Source organism: Echiichthys vipera (assembly GCF_963691815.1).
Source record: "Echiichthys vipera genome assembly, chromosome: 22".
Taxonomy (NCBI): domain Eukaryota; kingdom Metazoa; phylum Chordata; class Actinopteri; order Perciformes; family Trachinidae; genus Echiichthys; species Echiichthys vipera.
In genome coordinates, this window is record NC_139847.1 from 22,856,642 (window position 1) to 22,877,230 (window position 20,589).

At 46.6% G+C, this 20,589-nt stretch overlaps 1 protein-coding gene across 2 annotated transcripts in view; it reads left to right on the top strand.

Moving 5' to 3' along the window:
• Positions 1-20,589, top strand: part of afap1 (actin filament associated protein 1) — a 150,466-nt gene that overhangs the window by 86,870 nt on the left and 43,007 nt on the right. For both annotated transcript variants that reach the window (XM_083937348.1, XM_083937349.1), the window contains exons 7-11: positions 10,641-10,727; positions 15,697-15,772; positions 15,943-16,095; positions 18,037-18,248; positions 19,746-19,891. In XM_083937348.1, coding sequence (XP_083793474.1) covers positions 10,641-10,727; positions 15,697-15,772; positions 15,943-16,095; positions 18,037-18,248; positions 19,746-19,891 — 674 coding nt within the window. The remainder of the gene's footprint in view (positions 1-10,640; positions 10,728-15,696; positions 15,773-15,942; positions 16,096-18,036; positions 18,249-19,745; positions 19,892-20,589) is intronic.

A 20,589-nucleotide genomic window follows, 5' to 3' on the forward strand; every position in this document is an offset into this window, starting at 1 on the left:
CGAGGGCCTTGGTTTCCCTTCGGTGTTTCGCCCCGGTTGTTCCCACATCTCGAAGCAGCCTCGTTGTTGATGTGCCGACGAAGCCCCGACAGCCTACTCCCACAGGGTAGATGGTAGTGGACCAGTCTGCCTCTCTGCACTCAGCCTCCAGGTCTGCATACTTGGCTGCTCTGCGCTCGTAGGCGGCTTGGATTCCCTCCTCCCAGGGGGTGGTGAGCTCTACAAGCATGGCCGACCTGGTAGCAACGGACCACAGTACGATGTCTGGCCGGAGTGATGTGGTGGTAATCTCCCGGGGGAACTGCAGCTGCTCCCCGATGTCAGCCCTCATGCTCCAGTCCCTTGCCTTAGAGAGGACATTCCGGGGGCCCCGTCTGCTGGTGTTTCCTCTGCCTTCCCCTGGCCTCACAAACCTGACAGGTAGCTGTTTGGGTGTGGGCTGGTTGTTGGCCTCTCGTCTGCTGTTCTCCAGGACTTTGGCCAGTCTTGTCAGGACTTGATCATGTCACCATCTGTATCGGCCCTGCTTCAATACGGTCTTGCAGCCGGACAACAAGTGCTGTAGGCTGGCGTTGGGTGCACTGCACAGGGGACAGCTCTCCTCCTTGCCAAACCACTGGTGGAGGTTTCTGCGGCATGGCAGGGTGTCATAGGTTGCCCGGAGAAGAAAGCTGAGTCTGGCTTGTGGCATCTTCCACAGGTCGGCCCAGCTTATCGGACTCTTGATGGTGCCTTCCCAAGTGGTCCACCTTCCTTGATGACCTTGCGAGACAGCTTTGATGGTGTACTGCTCCTGGTTTGCCCTTGACACCTCTTCCACGACCATTGCCTTGCGTTCCCTCTTCGTGGCCTTGGACCAGAGACATGGATAATCTCCAAGCCAAGCCCGGTTCTCCATACTTGCACCCTGCCAACTATCTCCTGGTGTTGGAGCCTGCCGATGGCCTTTGCAACCTCTAGCCCGGCTTGCCACTTCCGGCCTGTTCGGGTGGGTACGAGGGCATTCCTCACGGTAGGATCCGAGGATTCCTTCAGCTCCAGGACCAACCTGGCCTTCTCCTGCTTATTGCCCAGAGTGATGGACTGGATCGGAAGTTGCAGCAAAGTTGCCCCAAACAACCCTGTGTCGGAGAAGCAACGTGGTAGGCCTAGCCATTTCCTGATATAAGAGTTCGCTAGCATATCCAACCCGTTGGCTGTCGAGGATGGAATCTCGCACATCTTTAGTGGCCACATGACCCTTTGGTACAAAGTGAAGTTATAGCACCACAACTTGTACTTTCCGGGGAGCTGGCTCTTGTCGATGCTCACCAGGCCTCCCGAGAGTTGTTTCCGTGCTGCCTTGCCTGCATGCCTATCCGACAGATCTGCATCGTACTGCCTCCCTAGGCTTTTGATGGACTGGTTGGCCAGTAGAGGGATCTGCTCACCTCCTGCGGAAAAGAAGGTATTGTCGTTCCTGGTCCCTTTTTGCAAGGAGAGGCTTCTCGACTTGGAGAGTTTTATCTTCATCCGCGCCCACGTCACCAGCTCATCCAGCCTCTTCAGGCACCTCCTTGTGCATGGAGCTGTCTGCAGCACCACAGTGACATCGTCCATGTAGCTTCGGCGTGGTGGAAGCCTCTGCCCTGTCTGCAGCTTTATTCCTCCTACGGTCTGTCGGGCTCCGCGGAGGATGATCTCAAAAGCTGCTACAAAAAGGACTGGGGAGATGGAACACCCCATGGCGATGCCAACTTCCAACCGCTGCCATCCTGTTATACACTCCTGGAGGCTGAAGCACATCTGGAAGTCTCTAAATGCTCTGGTTTGATCTTGGTCCATTCTTCTTCAGTCTCTTCCACAGTTCAGTAACTGTAGTGGGTTTTATAGCCATTACTTTGTTGCCAAAGATTTTCCAGAGATTCTCTATGGGGTTTAGATCTGGACTCTGTGCTAGCCATTTCATTCTTTCAATATTCTTATCTTCTTATGCTTAACCTGTTTGCAGTCTAGGCTTTTTATTATTTCTGCTGATGAGAGGTTTGGTCACTGCAGAGTTGGCTTTCAGTCCAAAAGTCTTAAACGATGAGACACTATGTGCCGAGACAGTTCCTTGCCCTGTTCAGCACTGAACTGGCAAGCAACTCCAGCTTCAGTGTTGGGTGTGTCCAACAATTAAGTCAATTGTCACCAGGTGCCAGATTATTTTTGACAAAATAAAGGTTTTTGTGGAAGTGCTTTGGTTATTTAAAAAAAAATCTAGTACAGTAGTAGTATAGTCACAGCAGATATTCTATAAAATTCTAAACAACAAAAAATTTTAGTTCAGTATTTAAGAATAAAAAATGTATAATTTGTTCTCTAATTTTGATCTTTGCTATATTGAGAGGCCAGAATATGCCACCACAGGCTCAACTGCTGTTGCTGCTGCAGGTAGCAAGCTTCCAAAGTGCGATAGCCACTCTCTTCTTCAAAGAAACACATCCATGGAAGTTTGTGTCTTGCTGCTCCATGACTAGATGCAGTTTTTTGCACAAGAGGCTCAACTGAAGTTCTGCACACACTGCGTGAGAGTACCTTCTGAAACAAACACACAGCATACATATTGTCTTTTAATACTTAATAGTAATAACTTCCAATCATTACAATGTATCCTCTCGTCTTCGGCCTCTACTTTTCAAGAGTGTTTTTTATCGCCACCCTGCAGCCTTCTCTGGCTCTCTGCTCTAGCTTTGTGTCTAGCTTTTCCAACACATTTAACTTTATTTAAGAATATTTAACAACATTATACATGCAATGTGTCAACCAATTCCAGGAATGAACACAGAGAAAACAATCGCTAAAACTGATTACAGTATCAATCAACTTCTGACTAAAAGAATAAATTATTATAAATAAATAGCTATATGACATAAATTCTAAATTACCCCAAGCAACGTTTTCTGTATTGTATGTTCTGTAAAAAAGGTTTTCATATTGGCAAATATCAGGAAACCTAAATTTTCAATGAGGAGGATACATCATTGGTAAATTTTAAAGAGCAGTAGTTGTAGAGAAGTTGCAAATTGCATGTATTGTACTGTACCTTATGTATCTGCTATGGTATGACCTGCTATTCTTTGTCTCTGACTTATGTCTTATCTTCCTTCCTAAATTCTATTTTCAAGTAAGTTGTATATTACATTGTTTGTACATTGTTAGTGTAGTTGTATATTCATTTTTTGTGTAGTCATGACTTATCTGTTCCAATGTGTACTGTATCGTCCACTGCAATCTGAATGTGCACGGCCATCCTACACAACCTACCACAGCATTAAATTGCCTAAGCTAATTTATAATTCCTGTCCCTCGGTGGACCTTTTAAGATACTACTACAAAAATAAACAACAAAATACATTCAGCACAGCACAAGACACAAACAATAATGTATTGGAATTAGAGAAAAACTCAATGACAAGTACTAGATCATTCATGTCTACATCACTGATCCCCCTTTAAGATCTGTTTCAACTTTAGATGATTCCACTCTTGATCAATCTTTAAGTTATGTGCGTTCCACATATTGATCCCCTGAGCAGAATATGATATCTGTCCAACTAAAGATTTCTAAACTGGGACCACAGGTTCTGATAGCAGCCCCATGTCACTGAGACAGAAACCCAAGCCTCTTTCACACAGAGATACCTTAATACTGCCGTAAAGATCTGCAGTTATGATGGCTTTGCTTTTTTTACACTGAATCAAACAATAGCAGCATATTGCAGCATCAGTGTGTGACTTGAGAAAGCATACAAAAAAAACACACAGCAGCGTGGCTCCATTTACTCCCACTGTACAAAAGGGAAGCCAAATACCATGTAAATTTTACCATGCCATGTAAAATTCTTATTGCAAAAGACTTCCTGTTGGGATTAGGGTTTACCTCCAAGAAGCTATTCTGTACCTCTCAGCGTTACATATGCCTACTTTAAACTTTCAAGTTTCACAACTGGGGGTGGCATCTAACTCACTGGGTAGAGCATGTGCTTGGGAGCGGCCCCCAGTTGGAGTCTGAACTACAGTAATCCCCCCCTTTTTTAAAACTCTGAAAATTGTGCCAACTTTTGAGTATTTGCACTTTTAGCATGTCAAACAGGCAATTTACTCCATTAAATAAAAATAAACAGCAATTCTAATAATGCCTCATACAACCAGGGCTGTCAGTGCCCAGGCCCTAACATTAAAGGTTGAATATGGAGAATGAGCAGAACACTGCCATCTAGTGTCTCAAGATCGTAGTTGCAACAACATAAAATAACTGCAGAGACGTCCACCTCCATCCCCTCATCCCTGACTGTAGGGAATGCGTCATCTGCATCCGAGGGTGGGTTATCGGACTCATCATCCAATTGTTGGGGTGACGGGGTGACGCTGATGAAAGTCCCTGACAAGGTGGCGATCCAATATGTGTCTGGCAGGAACCCAGGATCTCTCCTCGGGGCCGTATCCCTCCCAATCCACCAGGTATTGGAGGCCCCTCCCACGTCGGCGGGACTGCAGGAGACGACGGACTGTGTAGGTGAGGCCTCCGTCAATGAAACGAGGAGGTGGAGGAGGTGGGATGGCGGGGACCAGGGCACTCTCTCGGACCGGTTTGATTCTGGAGACGTGGAATGAACACGCATAGATCTGGGGAGTTTGAGTCTCACCGCTGCGGGATTGATGATCTTGATCACCTCGAAGGGACCAATGAAGCTTCTTTGACTCCACCCTCAGGGGAAGGTCACGGGTGGAGAGCCAAACCCTTTGACCAAGCTGATATTCTGGAGCCTGGGAGCGGTGGCGGTTAGAGGCAGAGGCATAGCGTCCAGCGGCTTTGAGGAGGGCAGCTCGAGCTCGGATCCAGGTCCTGCGGCAGCGGTGGATGAAGGCCTGGACGGACGGACAAGAAGTCTCTCTCTCCAGGGTCGGGAACAGAGGTGGTTGGTAGCCATAGACGCACTGGAAGGGAGAGAGGCCTGTGGCGGAACTGGTCAGGGTGTTGTGCGAGTATTCCACCCACAGGAGCTGTTCGGACCAAGATGAGGGGGATTGGGATGACATGCAGCGGAGTGCCGTCTCCATCTCCTGATTTTTGCGTTCCGTCTGACCGTTAGACTGGGGATGGTATCCTGATGAGAGACTGGCAGTGGCCCCCAGGAGTGAGCAAAATTCTCTCCAGAAAACAGAGGCGAACTGGGGGCCCCGATCAGAAACCACGTCTACTGGGATGCCATGGAGGCGGACAACATGTTTAAGCAACAGTCTTGAAGTCCCTTTGGCAGAAGGGAGTTTGGGCAGGGGCACAAAGTGGGCCATCTTGCTGAACCGGTCCACCACCGTCAATGGTGGTGTTGCCGTTGGACGGTGGTAGACCGGTGACGAAGTCCACGGAGATGTGTGACCATGGACGATGAGGTATCGGTAGTGGGTGCAGAAGACCAGCAGGAGCTTGGAGTGTGGGTTTATGTTGGTTGCAGATGGGGCAGGCGTTGACGAAGCTCCGTGTATCTTCAGCCAGAGTGGACCACCAGAAGCGACGCTGCACCACTTCCTTCGTCCGCTGGATCCCAGGGTGACAGCTGAGGTTGGAGCTGTGAGCCCACTGGAGGACCTCGGACCAGAGGTCAGGTGGAAAATACAGACGTTCTGGTGGACAGGAACTGGGTCCAGGCTGGTCCTGGATGGCAGCTCTGACTCTCTCTTCCACCTCCCAGGTAAGTGTGGCGATGAGGCGTGAAGCTGGGAGAATGGTTTCAGGCTCTCGAGCCTCCTTCTCCTCCTCCTGAAACTGCAGAGACAAGGCATCAGGTTTGACGTTGCGGGACCCCGGCCGATATGAGAGGGAGAAGTTGAATCTGGTGAGGAAGAGAGACCACCGGGCCTGGCGGGAGTTCAGTCTCTTGGCTGACTGGATGTACTCCAGGTTCTTGTGGTCCGTCCACACCAGGAACGGCAGTTTGGTCCCCTCTAACCAGTGACGCCACTCCTCCAGAGCCAACTTCACTGCTAGTAGCTCCCTGTTACCAATATCATAGTTTCTTTCGGCCGGGGTCAACCGCCTGGAGAAGAAGGCACAGGGCTGAAGCTTCTGGTCGATGGCGGCCCTCTGAGATAGGACAGCCCCTACTCCCACGTCGGAGGCGTCCACCTCAACCACGAATTGTCGTTCGGTGTCAGGCATTACGAGGATGGGGGCTGTTGTAAAACGTGTCTTCAGGGACCGGAAAGCCTAATTGGCGGCCGAAGACCACTGGAAGGGCACCTTGGAGGAGGTGAGGGCTGTGAGAGGGCTGCCACCGTGCTGTACCCTCTGATGAACCTCCGGTAAAAGTTGGCAAAGCCCAGAAATCGTTGAAGCTGCTTACGGGAGTCTGGAGTGGGCCAGGAGGTGACAGCAGAGACCTTGGCAGAGTCCATCTGGATGGTCCCCTTCCCTATGACGTACCCCAGGAAGGAGACGGACGTAGCGTGGAATTCACACTTTTCAGCCTTTACAAAGAGAAAATTCTCCAGAAGGCATTGGAGAACCCTCTGGACATGGTGGATGTGTTCGTCTATGGAACGGGAGAAGATCAGGATGTCTTCGAGGTAGACGAAGACAGACTTATTGAGCATGTCCCTGAGTACGTCATTCACCAGGGCCTGGAAGACAGCAGAAGCATTTGTGAGGCCAAAAGGCATCACCAGGTACTTGTAGTGGCCGGTAGGGGTGTTGAATGGCGTCTTCCATTCGTCTCCCTCTCGGACCCGGACCAGGTGGTAGGCATTGCGTAGGTCGAGCTTAGTGAGGATGGTGGCTCCCTCCAGGAGCTCGAACGCTGAGGCGATGAGGGGCAGGGGATAACGGTTCTTCACCGTAATGTCATTTAGTCCTCGATAATCAATACAGGGGCGGAGCGTCTTGTCCTTCTTAGCCACAAAGGAGAAACCCGCCCCTGCTGGAGATGATGAGGGTCGGATGATGCCTGCGGCCAAGGAGTCATTGATGTAAGTGTCCATGGCTTCTCTCTCAGAGGTGGATATAGAGTACAGGCGACCCCTGGGTGGAACAGAACCAGGCTGGAGGTCGATGCCGCAGTCGTAGGGTCTATGCGGGGGAAGAGAGGTTGCCTTTGCTTTGCTGAAGACCTCTCGGAAGTCTAGGTATTCAGCGGGGACCCCCGACATATCTGGAGCAGGGCTAGAGCAGGTAGATGACTGAGGAGCGGGGGCTTGTTTAAGGCAGACTTGATGACACGTAGAGCTCCAACCTAGGATCGCCCCCGTGGTCCAGTCAATGTGAGGATTATGACGCCGGAGCCAAAGAAATCCCAGGAGGAGTGGATGACGAGGAGAGGGCAGGATATGGAACTGGATAGTCTCATGGTGGTTGCCAGACAGGAGCATGTGGATGGGCACTGTCTGGTGGGTGACAGTTCCCAGGAGGTGACCGTCCAAAGCATTGGCGGGAGCAGGAACTGGCAGGCGAATTCGACCAACGCCTAGCTGATGTGCTAGGTTGTTATCGATGATGTTAGCGTCTGAACCAGAGTCTATGAGTGTGGCAAGAGTCTGAGAGCTTTGGGGTGGCAGTAGTTGAACCTGGCACAGGGGACGTGAAGCGAAGGAGGGTTTAGAGGTGTGACTCACCAGGACCTCCTTCCTCACTGGTGAGCCTGACCTTTTACTGGACAGGGGTTCAGAATCCCTCCTCAGTGTGCTGGGGAGCGGAGTTAATGACCTGGCAGGAGCACGAGAACGAGGAGTCGGAAGCCCCTCCCCTCGTCCCTGACGTCTCTCTCGGTGTCTGGCTTGAATCCGTCTGTCCACACAGGAAGCCAGCTCGATGATATTGTCCAGAGAGGTAGAAAGGTCGTAGGACACCAGCTCATTTTTGATGTAGTCGGCCAGTCCAAGCAGGAAAGCGTCCACCTGAGCCGCCTGGTTCCACTCCCTCGGCCGAGCCCGGATGCGGAAGTCAATGGCGTAGTCAGTCACCGAGCAGCCTCCCTGTCTGAGACCCAGAAGACCCCCAGAAGCGTCGGGACCTCTGGATGCTACACCAAACACCTTGCGGAGCTCGGTGGAGAAGGCGTTGAAGGATAGGCAAGCAGGTGTGTGGCGTTCCCACTCGGCTGTTCCCCACAGACGAGCACGACCAGTCAGGTTATTTATCATGAACGCCACCCTTGCTTCCTCGGAGGCGAAGGTGTGAGGTTGCAGAGCAAAGAGGATTGAACAGTTTGAGATAAATGGATGCAACCCTCTGGATCCCCGGCGTAGCGTTCTGGGACTCCCACTCGAGGCTCAAGGACGGGACCAGGATATACCGGAGCTGGTGGAGGAGGATGACTCGCGGGAGCTGGCAGAGGGAGGGACTGGGCGAGTGTAATGGTGAGTTGTTGAACCTGGGCGGATAGCGTGGCTAGCGCTTGCTCTTGGTTAGCTGCTGCTACCTGAATGTTAGCCGTGGTGGAGGCTAACATCACCTCTTGGTGCTGGAGCTGGGTCTCCACCCGGTCTAGGCGAGCCAGTGGATCCGGGTTGTGCGCTGGGTCCACACTCATGGCCAGATTGTACTGTAATGGGTTTGGTTGGGACCCAATAGCAGCACAAATACAGGCAGGTATCGTTGGTAACAAACTTTATTGGCTTGATGCAGGGAATAATCAGAGTCACGCCGCTGCAGGTAGCCACAGAGGAGACTTGAGTTACACTCACTCTGAAGAGCTGAACCAGGTAACCGCCAGTTAGCCACAGGAGCTGACAGGCAGAATCCAGAAGGGGACAGGCGAGGATCGTGGTCAGGGACGGAAGGCTGAGGTGGTTTCCAGGACATCGGTCAGGCAGGATAGTCAGAGGCAGGCTGGGTCGAAACCGGGAGATCAGGCAGAGTAACGCTGGAGAGTCTGGTGCAAGCATCGAGAACAATCTGGCAGTGAGTGAGTGTGGAGTTGGGATTTAAATGCAGCCAGAGCAGAGAGCACAGGTGAGTGGAGTTGGCTTGATGAGAGGGGTGTGTCTGATTGACAGATTGAAGCAGGTGCAGAGTGTGAGGCAGAGAGGAACTGTGACAAGTTTGACTGACAGTTACCGTTAGCCGTTACAGCTAAGTAAACATGAAAGTTAGCTTACCGATAAAGGAGAAACGTAGTCATTTGGGCGTGCGTTTTAATACCGTTCTCAGTCCGTGGAGTGAATGCTTGGCCTATATTGACTCTGGTTCTGCCCGTCTCCGGTCACTCAGCTGCTGGAACAAATAACGCCCCCGTCAATAAGGCTCCAGAGCAGCTGCAGGATTGGTAAACTCCATTTCACCCAGTGCAAGCCTACACTAGCTACCCAACAACAGACAATCCTGGCAACCCAAAATGCGAGAACACTATTGGCTGCTACAATGTAAACAGAACTTGACAGAAAGTCATTGTCAAACCTGTCAAAAAATTTCAAATATTAATTCAGACAATATATTTTTTATGGGAAAAGCACTACTTTCATTCTGTAATGCTCAGAATGGTGTATAATTATTATTTTTAAATATAGCTTTTAATAAAGATCCTACATATTCAACCTTTAATAATTACCTAACACTGTCTGGCCAATCACCAGCATATTCTTCTATTGAAAATAGTATTTCTGCATCCAAAAGTACCACACACAGTCCCAGTACCTCCTCAAGTTTTACTTGTAGTACATCATCAGACCTACATAGCACCCCAGTCTGGCAACATAGCTCTCCAGTTGAAGATAGACATGATGCTGGAGTCTGCCTTACTCCTTGGCCTCTGAGCTTGTCTCTGAGCCAAACCCATGGAAACACAGTCATTTTCCCCGCAAAAAACAATTATGCTCCCTCCAAGCCAAAACCAATGAGCTTAGGAGCTCTGCATGGCGAGATAGTTTGTGTGTGTGTGTGTGTGTGTGTGTGTGTGTGTGTGTGTGTGTGTGTGTGTGTGGGTGTGTGTGTGTGTTTCAGAGTGCATTAGCCGACTTGCACACACTTGACTGAAATCTTATTTCCCGCTGTCCACTACTCATCTACACACAAGCCTGTCACATCACACGCCTAGAATTGGCAGAGCTGATGGTTGGTCGCCACATCCAATGAAGTCACAGTATTGCACACTGGCGCCCCATCCAGAGCCTTGCAGATCTCATTCACCCTTACTGGACCTTATTGCATAAGGATTCCTTGGAAATTGTAAAATTCTGTGGTGTCTAATGCGTGTAGCAGACGCCCCCCACCCCCTACCAATTCCTACCCCACATGCATACATGCTCTACCTTCTGCAGTTACTTAACTGCATGGTCTGTATTGCCTTAAGATCCCTTGGCTCCCATTCAGTAGCATAATGTGATATGACAGTAGAGGGAGTTCACCGTACATGTGGCGTCAATTAACCCAGGCATGCTTCCCATGCTGAAGCAATGATCTTAATTATGTGGCAATGGTGTGAGGAAATATTTAAGGATTTTGAATTAGGTATCCACCCATGTGTACTGATTACTGTTAGGACCCAACATCCCTCAAGTCCAGTTAGACACAGAAGTGTATAGATTGATTTCCCTCACTGATCAGAGTTTGTGTATGTGGGGACTTACCATTTGTTTAATGTGAACTGCAGCATCATTAGATTGTTTGCCCTTCTGTTTTCCAGGTGATGAGAGAGGTGTGTGTTAATGGGGGTGTAGACTTGGATGGAGCTGGATCTGGATCACCACTGCACAAACTCGAACTAGAAAAGGTAAACACACCCATACACTGATGTGCTGTGCTGTAAGCTTGTATCCTTTTTCTTTCCTACCAATTTTGCAGTGAACACAGAATATTCCTGTACAGGCTTCTTACTTTTCTTATTCTTTTTTAGCTGGAGTTGATTGTCTCTTAAAATTACAAATATTGCCAGCTACATATTACTGTGCATTAGCTGTGGCTAGTTATCGTTAACATGTAATCCATTTTACAATAGCCCAAAAATCTACCAGGCCTAAATCTTCAGTTTTAGCAGAGAGGCAACATCACTCACTAAACTACATATCATGCTTTCTGTGTCCACATAGCCACAAGTGACCGTAACCTTTTAGCCAGGAAAAAGACTCATTGAGATAAAAAATATCTTTTTTAAGAGTGTCCTGACCGAGCCAGGCAGCAGCACAAGTAACACAGTTTGGCTTTTCTAGTTGCAACTGTGCATGCATTGTTGTCTGAAAAGTAGCCAGTCGGAGTCAAGACTCTCCTGGCTTTTGCCCATGCTACATTCCGCTCATGAATCAATATCTCAATAAGAGATTATTCTTCAGGATTTTTCATGTTAGCTCTTGAGAGAAGCACATTCACATGAAACTTACGTTAATAAAAAAAAAAATTGGTACACCCCCACCCCTTTTGGTTATTGAAATAGCCATTACAATTTACTTTTTTCACAAGAATTGGACATTATAATTTTCCACAGACTGGAGTGAGAACATGACAACATAGAAGTCTCTAGCTGTCGAGATTGTCTTCGATGCGACGTCCGGAGTCTTTTGACCAATCACAATCAAGATAACAGCATGATTTTTTTATGGATGAAAACGTCTTTTTGAGGTTCCACAATTATCAGGTTACTTTTAATGCCGTCGATGTATTATGCTGTTTAACTAACTTAACCTGCCACTGTAACGTTAACTAGAAAAATCAAGTTAGTCTGTAAGTAGGCTGTCAAGTAACGCGTATGTTTCTTCTACGTATTCTTCCACGAAGACCACACAATGATTAGAAACACACTACACTGAGGAGCAAGGCCATTGTGCGTTTATATCACATGAGTCGGGGTAATATATAAGAGCAGCTGAGGTAGTAGGTCGATACTGAAGAAAACCAGTGCAGTGTTGTAAAATTCAGTTCAGTCCATGCCTCATGAGCCAGGATATCCTGATGATGACGTTGTGCGACATCTCACAGAAATAGGAAATCAAGTCCAGAGAAACAGTGCTGTGGATACCCTGAAACGATAGTAGAACAAAGTTAAACACCAGTGCCAGAGCCAAGAAAAACACACTTTATCCTGCAAAGTTTGAGGCCATCAAAGTCAGGCGGTGAGTCAATGTCCTGATTTTTCTAACCCAGTTTAGATTAAATCACCTCCACTTCTTTATGATGCATGCCTTATTGCAGCGCTATTGTGCTGTGATTGGTAGATTTCTGTGACAAGCAGCTAGCTAGCTTGTTGAGCTGTTGTTCTGATTCAAAGTAAAGTTTAAAGTAAAGGTCAGTCAAATTGAAACTAAGTGGGGACTGGCGGAGCAGCTGTGGAGCAGCACATTGCTGCTGTCAGGTGCGGCGTGTCTCTCTCCGGAGCTTTGACTTCTGGCACAGCGTAGGAAAACACACTGCCATCTTTGAACAGCATTTCAAAGCTCTGCAGTGGCTCACTACTCTGGTCAAGCGCAGAGCTTCACCGTGTTGTATGTCCTCTGTCTTAACCTGAACCAAATTGTATGCCCTTACCTTAACCAGAGAGCACCTATAATTTAAAAGGGGATACACTATTGGACAGGGGAAAATAGCACATACGTGAGAATCACTACAAAAAGGACTGTCTGGATAAGCTTTAGCCTGTTTTATGTATGTGGTCTGATGCTGTAGCCAAAAATATTGTAGATTGTTACATAGTGTTATTATATCCACCATCCGGAGGTCACATTTTGCATCTGTTACCTGTGACTTTATTGGCTCGTTGCTCAGGTGGTTGCAATAACCAGATGCCTGTGATTATCTTGTAGGGACACGATGGCTATGCTGCTCGGCGTGGGTTGTTTCCCAGCTGCAAATGTATTATTTGCAACATGAAATAACCATCTCAATAAAGGCTTTTGTACTTTTTTCATCCCAAAGATGATTGTTCATTTCTGGATTAATTTGAACTTCCAGTTTGATTATGAGAAGTCCTAAGCCTCATCAAACAAAGGAAAAGACAAGGCCCAGAAGCCTGTTTGGCCACCTGGTCACAGACAAAGATACTGCCAAAGGTACTTCAACAGGTCACACCCAGGTGTGACAAACCCTCAAAAGACCCCAAACTGTCAGTCCAGACCTTCTGTCTAATGACATCACCGTGTCTATAAAACAAAAGTTATGAATGTAACTACGGTTCTTTGAATCCTGGATGACCGTCAGAGGCTATGCTTAACACTGAATATCTTCTGTCTCACGCATGCGCAGGTCGAGTATTAATATCAACAAAGTCACATGTGACCTTGGATGACGCCCAGCTTGGCTATAAGTTCCGGTGTCATCCACAAGATCACTACAGAATCTTCTTGCAGTTAACGAGATTCAGAGTGACCTGGCTCTCTGGCGGTTATCCAGGAGTCATAGAACCGTAGTTACATTCAGAACTTTCGTTCTATTTCATCATTACTGACCGCCAGAGGCAGTGCTTAACACTGGATGACTCATACCAACAGAGTCATAAGGAATACCGGATACCCACCTATACGGATGAGTTGGAGGGAGTCCGTTGGAAAACCATGCCCAATGGATGGGGGGTGGCAGCATTCACATTGTAATATCTGGAGAACTTGCTTGGTGATGCCCATGAGGCCGCAGCACATATGACCTCCAAGGGCACACCTCTCAGGGCAGGCCATGATGTTGAAACACTCCTAGTAGAGTGGCATTTCACCCCAGATGGTAAAGAGAGGCTCAACTCATATGCCGAGGCTATGATGTCCACAATCCAGTGGGACAGGCGTTGCTTGGTCACATCATGACCTTTCCTAGGTCCACCGTGACAGATAAATTGCTGATCAGACAGCCTCATGTCTACAGTACAAAGACTCTAAGGGCCCGCACCGGGCACAGCAGCTCAGAGCACACCAGCACCATAGGAAGAAAAGCCGTGTTTGGCCACAAAGTAACGCCAGAGCCGTCTGAGTTCCACCTCAAGCATTAATTGCTCACAAACAAGGCGTGCAGCTCACCTACACGCTTCGCCGAAGTGATGGCCAGTAGGAAGGCAGTTTTGGAAGACAACGACTTCAGCTCTGCCTGTGCCAACGGTTCAAAAGGTGGCAAGCATTGGGCGTCCAAGATCAGGGGCAGGTCCCATGCAGGAGCTCTAGGGGCGCTAGGAGGCGTAATCTCACTGCCCCTTTCCAGAAGAGGGACTCCGACCTGTGGCTTCCCACTGTGTCATTGTCGATCCTGGCGTGCTGCAATGAAATTGCAGCAACATACACCCTCAGTGTAGAAGGAGACCACTGATCATCTAGGAGCGATTGCGAAAACTTAAGAATGGTAGGCACAGAGCAGTGCACTGGATCATTCTCAACTGAACACCAGTTAGAAAACAGTTTCCACCTGTTCTGATACTAAGATACAGTTTCCACGTGTTCTAAAGTAAGAAAACGATGATACGGGCCAGGGGAGGGGAGCGAGGGCACTCACTTCACTGATACTGTATCAACATTTGCTAACTCCTGCTAGCATAATATAACAAACCAATCGACCCTACCAGATGAAGGTAGTTTGTTCCTCTTTCTTAATGACGAACGAGGATCCAAGCATCCGTCCGTCCCGGCAAAAAGCCGAACGGCCTGTACTCACCGATCCTTCTCAAAGGACAGCTTGTCGCAGCCTCTGGAGGGCGAACAATACACAACTCCGATCTAGAGATCACGAGGCTACAAGTGACGAGCCGAACGTATAGCTAAAGCTAATGATTCCGCAGTAACAAGCGTTAACCTGCAAAGTGAGAAGATGAAAAGGAAGTGATTTTGTGGATGACACCAAAACTTATACCCAAGCAGGGGGTCATCCAAGTGCCATCCACTTAATGGCATTTGAAAAAAGCCCCCTGGCTCCTCCGGTTCGCATGTCAAAGTGTCCTCGGGAACACTGAACCCCAAATTGCTCCCTGTTCTGCGCATTGGTGTGTGAATGTAGTTTGAATGATCAGAATAGTTGATGGGCAGGTAGCCTCTGCCATCAGTATGAATGTCTGTGTGAATGGGTGAATGTGGGAGCAGTGTAAAAGCGCCTTGAGTAGTCAGAAGACTAGAAAGCTACTTTATAAGTACGTATATAAGTCCATTTACCATACTAGATTCAAAATGTATAAAATGCTATCAAATCCCAACACAATTTTGTAGCTTGTGTCATAGTGAAGGATTGTTTATTTAAATAATTGTTTTTTTTTCTCTTGTCTTCCTCTCATATCAATGATGGCTTTATTGGATCCCATTGCAGTAGACCACAGAAATATACCTCCATCTCGATAAGTGCCTCTATGCTTGGCATAAATGATCACAATCACACCGGGTAGTAAAAGCTGAAGTGGGAGCTGAAAGGAAAAAACTGGGAAAATGTGTGCTTGCTTATAAATGTATGTTTAGTCAAGGCTTCACGAACCAGTAGTTATATTTGTTGACCCCACTAGACCCCACTGTTTTTTCAACAGACTTTAGAACAGAGAGCTCCATCTAGTGGAGTAGAAAATAATGAAAACGGTTCATGATGCCTATCCTTTTAAGTAGTGGAAAATGACGCACTCTTTAATGTGAAACTGCTCCCAACTTGGCAAACACAAGCCCCTTCTAATTATTTATCTATACCATGTTGCAGATGCTCTTTAAGGTTTTTACAGTATACAATGTATTTAGGCAGTTGTTCACTTTGTACCTTCTTGTGCATTCATTCTCCATCTTCTGTATAATCATTCTAACTGCCAGAAGGTGTCATGTGACAGACCGAGCTCCGATGGAGAAGCGACTCATGAGAACGGACACAGCGACTGTAAGGACTTAGGTGAGAATCCAAACACATGATCAAAAATAGGAATTTTCATACCCATAGGGATGAACGGATCGGCTCTAGAAACAGTTTTGGATTTTATAAACATTTCCATGCTTACAGTAATATCACTGCAGTGAATATCATGGATCATTTAAACATCTCTCTCTCTCTCTCTCTTTCAGGAAAAGGGAAGAAGAACTCAAAGTCTGAGCAGAAGACTGGGGCCGTGGGCAAGGGAGCAGGGAAGACGATCACTAAAATCATTGGGCTGGGGAAGAAGAAGCCATCCACAGATGAGCAGACCTCGTCAGCGGAAGAAGATGTACCCACATGTGGTAAGACAAGGACATTAAGGATAATAATAAAAATAATAATTTATTTTATTAATGGGCACCTTTCTCATGACTTAGCAAGACTCAGCAAGCAAATAAAAACAAGAACGCAGACGGCTACATAAAAAGGAAAACATTAAAGTCATTGTCCTAAAGGTATTAGTATGCTTGAAATGAATTAGCTTGTAGAATGTGTGAAAGGTGTTTCTATGACTAGATACGAGTCAGAGCCCAACTGAAGAGTTTTGACTGTCTTCAATATAATTAATTTTATGAATGGAGATAATAGTACACACTTAGAGTCTCTCTTAGCAATCCTGGTAAGAACCTTTTGACCTGGGTCTCAGTCAGCACGGGTTAACCTTTTCAAACGCACAATCCCCTGGTTCAACCCTAGTTGAGCCCTCGTCTAAGCGGCATTATTGTATGTTGGGATGATAATTAGAAAGTTAACATCCCAGCTAAAATGTACATGATTGGTGACCAGGCATGTGGACCCGCAAGTCAAAGCTTCTTGTCCAACTTACCTTCCAGTGTGCCTACTGATGTGTTAATCTCCAATAACTGTTCTCTTTCAACTTGTCAGTTTTATTATCGCTCTCAGTAGCATAACATTACAGCATGGCTACTAGTGACGTCCAAATTGAAGCTTCATGAACAATTTCCACTAGAAAACAAAGGGTTGAAAACACACTGAATCCCCATTCATTGAGCCCTTTCCTTTAAACCAGGAGATTCATCTAGTGGACTCAACAAATACAACTACTGCTTCATGATGCTTCATTTGGACATCACTAGAGGCTACCACAGCAATAGCCTGCCTAGCACACAACTACGTCATAACTGAGCGCTCCCTCGAAGCTTACCGTAAATTCTAAAATAGAGGCGCCAACAAATTTAACTTAACAATTTCCCCTCCCTGTGTCTTTTGAAAAATAACATGCTGTAAGAAGTAATTTCTCTTTCTACAAACACTAACAACAAGTAACATTTTTAACAGTCTTTTGTTTGTTTGTTTTTCTGTAGTCATTCCTCAAGCTTCTACTTTCCGTCCTTCAGCACTTTCAGAAGCAGCAGGAAAGAAGCTCCTTTTTTTGTCAGACACTCTGCCAGCTGTTCCTTTGTAGCTGACCAGAGGACATGTTGGATCCTTTTGCTTTGAATCACTTATTTAATGCTACTTATTTCTACTTCTAGTCGTTTCTCTTTCTTAGATTTGGTGGATTTCATGATTTGACCCCATGAGCCTTAACTGAGGGCCTGGTTTATTGTTAGATATCTGAATTGAATTGTCTTTATTGTCGTTGTACAAGTACAACAAAATTATCTGTGGTTACTGGTAATAACAGCAAGTGCGTTTTAATAATTTGGGTCCTCCACGGCAAAGAACAAGATTTGGGTCCCAGAGTTCTGTTCAAAATGACACAAGTAGAGACCTTTTTGGGGAAGCAAACGTACCTTGAGAGGCTACTCAGAGCAACTGTTATATGCCTTTACAGCAAACAAACCATTTGGATATTCCTTCTTTGGGTAGGCATTCAGTTTTCAGTTTGGGGATTCAGATATTAAACAAAAGATTTGTGTATGTTTTCCAACGGCACAACAACAGAATCCCCCCAAAAAATAATACCTTTAATCAAACTAAAAGACATGTGCACAGTGCTGTGTTCCCATTTAAGTTCAGTGTCATTTACAGTCACACTAGTTTAACTAGAAATGTAACCATGGTGTTCTGTTGGGATTAACTATGAGCAGAGGAAAAGTCTGCTAGCCACTAGCCTAATGTACTGTATGTATGTGTAGCGTGCCGTAATTCTCCAAGAACAGAGATACGTCTGGCTAAGTCCTTTCCGAGTCATGCCCTAATAATGTAAAAACATATGAAAAAGCCAGTTTAGTTTGTTATGGCTTGATTTTTCTGACTGTGTTTGCTTTGCTCAACAGGCTACCTCAACGTGTTGTCCAATAACCGTTGGAGGGAGCGCTGGTGCCGCCTAAAAGACAACCAGCTGCTCCTCCATAAGGACCGTGAAGACCTGAAGAGCCACATCGCCTCGCTTCCCCTCCGAGGCTGCGAGGTCAGCCCCGGCCTCGACCAAAAACACCCCTTTGCCTTTCGCGTGCTTCGTAATGGCCAGGAGGTCGCTGTACTGGAGGTGAGCTGTGTTCAAAGAATCCTTCTAACATCTAAATGGTCTATTAGGAGTTGCATTTTCTTTTTTTAAAGCCAGCTACTAAAACGCCACTGTCAACCATGAAATGAAGTAGAAATGCCCGGGAATATATTAAAACACAATCATACAGAGGTCACGTGAGCTCTGGATGGACATGTCAAACCCAACACTAAAAATAAAGTCAGTATAATTACTCTTTTCGCACAAGATATAATTGTTGACAACTACATCAACTTCTCAGCTCTCCAATAAAAAAGATCAATGCCTAATCGAGAGCTATGGAAATCTCAGCGTCTCAAAGATTTGTCTTTGATGAAGCCAGAAATGAAGGCTACCATGGAAGACGCCCCGAGCAATTGCTGCCTCGGCAATGCCAAGAATATGAACTGGAATCCGTGTATTACTGTCCACTATCACCTCTTTTTCTATGTTCCTCGGAATCAAAGTAAATCGGTCTAAATGTGAGGAACCTTTTTAACAGCACACTGTACAAAAACTTTATTCCAACCAGACAATTGTCGATGGTTGAGCCAGAGGATTGGGTGCCTTGGGGTCCTATTTCCACCCGACCTGTCACCTATTGAAAACCTATTGAAAAACTTAACATAGGGCGCACTCACACTGTCCATCCGTACCGTGCCCAAACACGTTTCACGGCTAAAGTCTAGTTCGTTTGACCAGTGTGAGTGCAACCGTACCACGGACCGTTTGGGGGAGTTGGGCTTTTGTAAAGCACGTTTGTACATGTACGAGCATGAGCGTGCGCACGTGTACGAGCACGAGGCCTACGGCAGATCTGACGCCATTTTATGTGCGCCTGTTCGGACATAGAAAAAAGAAAGCCGGACCATGTGCAGACATTTAAAACAATGGTGGCGAAAGGTTCACGTTGGTGTGATGAGGAGGTGGAGTGTTCACTGCAGATTTGGTCGGATGAAAATATTCACAAACAGTTGGACAAGACGCACAAAAACTCTGAGGTCTATGGAAAGATTTGTAAACAAAGCGACGCATCGCGATGACGTCAATTAATGCGAGTGACGTGTTACGGTATGATGACGTATAGACAGGCAAGAAGCATTCGCTGAGGCCCAGGTAGTGTGAGTACAAACGGGCAGGCGGTACGGATGGACAGTGTGAGTGCGCCCATAGAGCACTTACTTACTTGAAAATGCCTTGCACATCCCTTGGCTGCCTCTCTATCTGCATCTCTGCCCCCCAGTGCTGAGTCTATTTCCGTTGATTGTTGACCTTTACAAATAGCAGGACTTCAAATCCTTCAATGAATTGAAACACCAGTAGTTCCTTGAAAAACTGACTCAATGTTTAAGTTAGAGTTAATGATGATAAAACACAAACTGCCCTGAACTCTTATTAGAAAGCTATATAGGTCCTGAACTAAAAGATGCAAGAGCCGGCTTTGTACTTCATCTCAACTTTAATTTAGCCAGTTCTTGTAACTCTGTACTTTTCCTCCAGGCTTCGTCCTCTGAGGAAATGGGTCGCTGGTTGGGGATTTTATTGGCTGACACTGGTTCGACCACTGACCCAGCCACCCTGCACTATGACTACATCGACGTTGAGACCACTGCCAATGTCATCCAGCTAGCCAAGCAGTCCTTCTGGTGAGGGACAAACATTTTCTCGACAAGTTTGTATTTTCTGTTTAGCAATAAAATGGATCATAAAGATATGATGTTTTCAGTGTGACTGTTGCAGTGTAAAAGTTGATGTAAATGCTGAATATCCAGCCCTTATTGCAGCCAAAGGCTTGATATTACGGCTGTTATTGATCCATGTACTCATGGATGGATTACTGAACAGGCCTGCCGGGTCCAGGGGCCCAAGGGGTCAGGGATGCAGACTCACAAAATGTTATGGAAAAACACACAAAAACAATCACAATGAGATGAAACATGACCACAGACGACTTAAGAGATGCAAAATGACCACAGAGAGACACTAAAACGAAAATATAGACATAACGGCTACAAGTGACCCAAAATATTGACAAAGAAACCAACACAAAAAGATGCATCAGAGATGGAAAATAACTGCTAAATGGCCGCTAGGAGGTGCAAAATAACTAAAGATTAACTGAAACCTCAGAATTCAACAAAGAGATGCAAAACAACCACACGATGACCACTGAGTGCAAAATTACAACGGACACAAACTTCAAACAAACCCCAAATTGCCTTCAAAGAATCACACAAACACTAAAAATAGATCCCAAACCACTACAAATTGACGACAGGTGAAAAATCACCCCAAAATTGATTGAAAATGACCCCAAAGAGACGCTTAATGACTGAAGACAAAA